At 47.7% G+C, this 2,500-nt stretch overlaps 1 protein-coding gene across 1 annotated transcript in view; it reads left to right on the top strand.

The window, feature by feature from the left end:
- LOC139551917 (protocadherin Fat 3) overlaps positions 1–2,500 on the top strand; it is a gene marked incomplete at its 3' end in the record, with an annotated part of 293,271 nt that overhangs the window by 44,163 nt on the left and 246,608 nt on the right. The window contains exon 17 of the mRNA XM_071363255.1: positions 666–861. Within this exon, the coding sequence (XP_071219356.1) occupies positions 666–861 (196 nt within the window). The remainder of the gene's footprint in view (positions 1–665; positions 862–2,500) is intronic.

Below are 2,500 nucleotides of genomic sequence, written 5' to 3'. Positions count from 1 at the left end.
CACCAGTCCTCTCTCTCTCCCTCTCCTCTCCTCACCAGTCCTCTCTCTCTCCCTCTCCTCTCCTCACCTGTCCTCTCTCTCTCCTCTCCTCACCTGTCCTCTCTCTCTCCTCTCCTCACCTGTCCTCTCTCTCTCTCCTCTCCTCACCAGTCCTCTCTCTCTCTCCTCTCCTCACCTGTCCTCTCTCTCTCCTCTCCTCACCTGTCCTCTCTCTCTCCTCTCCTCACCAGTCCTCTCTCTCTCCTTTCCTCACCAGTCCTCTCTCTCTCTCCTTTCCTCACCAGTCCTCTCTCTCTCTCCTTTCCTCACCAGTTCTCTCTCTCTCTCCTCTCCTCACCTGTCCTCTCTCTCTCCTCTCCTCACCTGTCCTCTCTCTCTCCTCTCCTCACCTGTCCTCTCTCTCTCTCCTCTCCTCACCAGTCCTCTCTCTCCTCTCCTCACCAGTCCTCTCTCTCTCCTCACCTGTCTTCTCTCTCCTCTCCTCACCTGTCCTCTCTCTCTCTCCTCTCCTCACCAGTCCTCTCTCTCTCCTCTCCTCACCAGTCCTCTCTCTCTCCTCTCCCACCTGTCCTCTCTCTCTCCTCTCCTCACCTGTCCTCTCTCTCTCCTCTCCTCACCTGTCCTCTCTCTCTCCTCACCTGTCCTCTCTCTCTCCTTCTCTCCAGGTGGTGGATGTGGATGAGAACCTGTTCTCTCCATACTTCTCTGAGTTTGCCGTGCGGGGCAGTGTGAAGGAGGACAGCAGAGTAGGGACCAGTGTCCTGGTGGTCAGTGCTAGAGACGAGGGGGGAGACAGGGTCATCAGCTACTCTGTCAGAGGAGGCAGTGGGATCGGCAGCTTCTCCATCGATGAGGAAACAGGTATGCACCATGATGAATTCCTGTAAAGGTGTCAGCATGCTTCAGTTTAACTAGTGTGAAACCCTGTATTATTAGCATATTCTACAGTATTTAAGAAATATACCTGTTACAGGTGTTGTTACTTTCAACAGTGTTATCCTGTGATCAAGCCATCAACGTTTTGTGGTTATTGGTGCTGTAAAAATGTTAGCTAACGGGTTAGCAATTAGCATGTTTAACATTTCAGTGGAAATACTACTAAGCGGTTTAGCTAAAAAATACATCCCGTATTATCGGCACACGGTCTCCAGTTATTGACCACCTTACTATTTTGTTCAATTACAAGATATATCCTTTTAATTTTGCTAAAAGGTTCCTAGATCGAATCCCCGAGCTGACAAGGTAAAAATCTGTCGTTCTGCCCCTGAACAAGGCAGTTAACCCACTGTTCCCTGGTCGTTGTTGAAAATAAGAATTTGTTCTAAAGGCAAACATAAGAAAATAAAAGAGAGGCACCAACCTCGTGTCTGAAATGTTTACAAGATAGTTGACTAGTTGCCTTCCGGTTAAAAGAAATGAATCTTGCCCGTCAACTTTTCCTTACGTAGCCCGGTGCTCCCACCTGTGGACTCTTACAAATGGTTCTTCAACAACATCTTCCTCGGTGTTGTAGCTAAATAAGGTTTTATAGATGAATCTTATGTTTTGAGAAAGTAGATAACAGTTTAATAATAAAATATAAATGAATATGAATAATTTACATCAAATAAAACTTTAATTGCAGTGACGTGCATTGACATAAAACATGAAAACACTGTTGGAGTTTGTGTTGCAGAGATATATTTGAAAAGTAAAGGAAGTAATACACAGATGGGTTGAATAAATAAATAGATTATATTTTAGACATAAATAATTGCATATGAAAACAAACAATTAAATCTCGATTTCCATCACAATAAAAATACTGCAGGGGTAGGATCCAGAGGTGGCAGTGGAGCTCACTGCCACCTCTGGATCCTACCCCTGCAGTGGAACCAGTGCTGACAGAAGTCACTGCACACCCCTGCAGTGGAACCAGTGCTGATAGAAGTCACTGCACACCCCTGCAGTGGAACCAGTACTGATAGAAGTCACTGCACACCCCTGCAGTGGAACCAGTACTGGCAGAAGTCACTGCACACCCCTGCAGTGGAACCAGTGCTGATAGAAGTCACTGCACACCCCTGCAGTGGAACCAGTACTGATAGAAGTCACTGCACACCCCTGCAGTGGAACCAGTACTGATAGAAGTCACTGCACACCCCTGCAGTGGAACCAGTGCTGATAGAAGTCACTGCACACCCCTGCAGTGGAACCAGTGCTGATAGAAGTCACTGCACACCCCTGCAGTGGAACCAGTACTGATAGAAGTCACTGCACACCCCTGCAGTGGAACCAGTGCTGATAGAAGTCACTGCACACCCCTGCAGTTTAACCAGTGCTGATAGAAGTCACTGCACACCCCTGCAGTGGAACCAGTACTGATAGAAGTCACTGCACACCCCTGCAGTGGAACCAGTGCTGATAGAAGTCACTGCACACCCCTGCAGTGGAACCAGTGCTGATAGAAGTCACTGCACACCCCTGCAGTGGAACCAGTACTGATAGAAGTCACTGCACA

The sequence above is a fragment of the Salvelinus alpinus genome, chromosome 24 (assembly GCF_045679555.1).
Source record: "Salvelinus alpinus chromosome 24, SLU_Salpinus.1, whole genome shotgun sequence".
Classification (NCBI taxonomy): Eukaryota; Metazoa; Chordata; class Actinopteri; order Salmoniformes; family Salmonidae; genus Salvelinus; species Salvelinus alpinus.
This window is presented reverse-complemented; position numbering and strand designations above follow the sequence as displayed.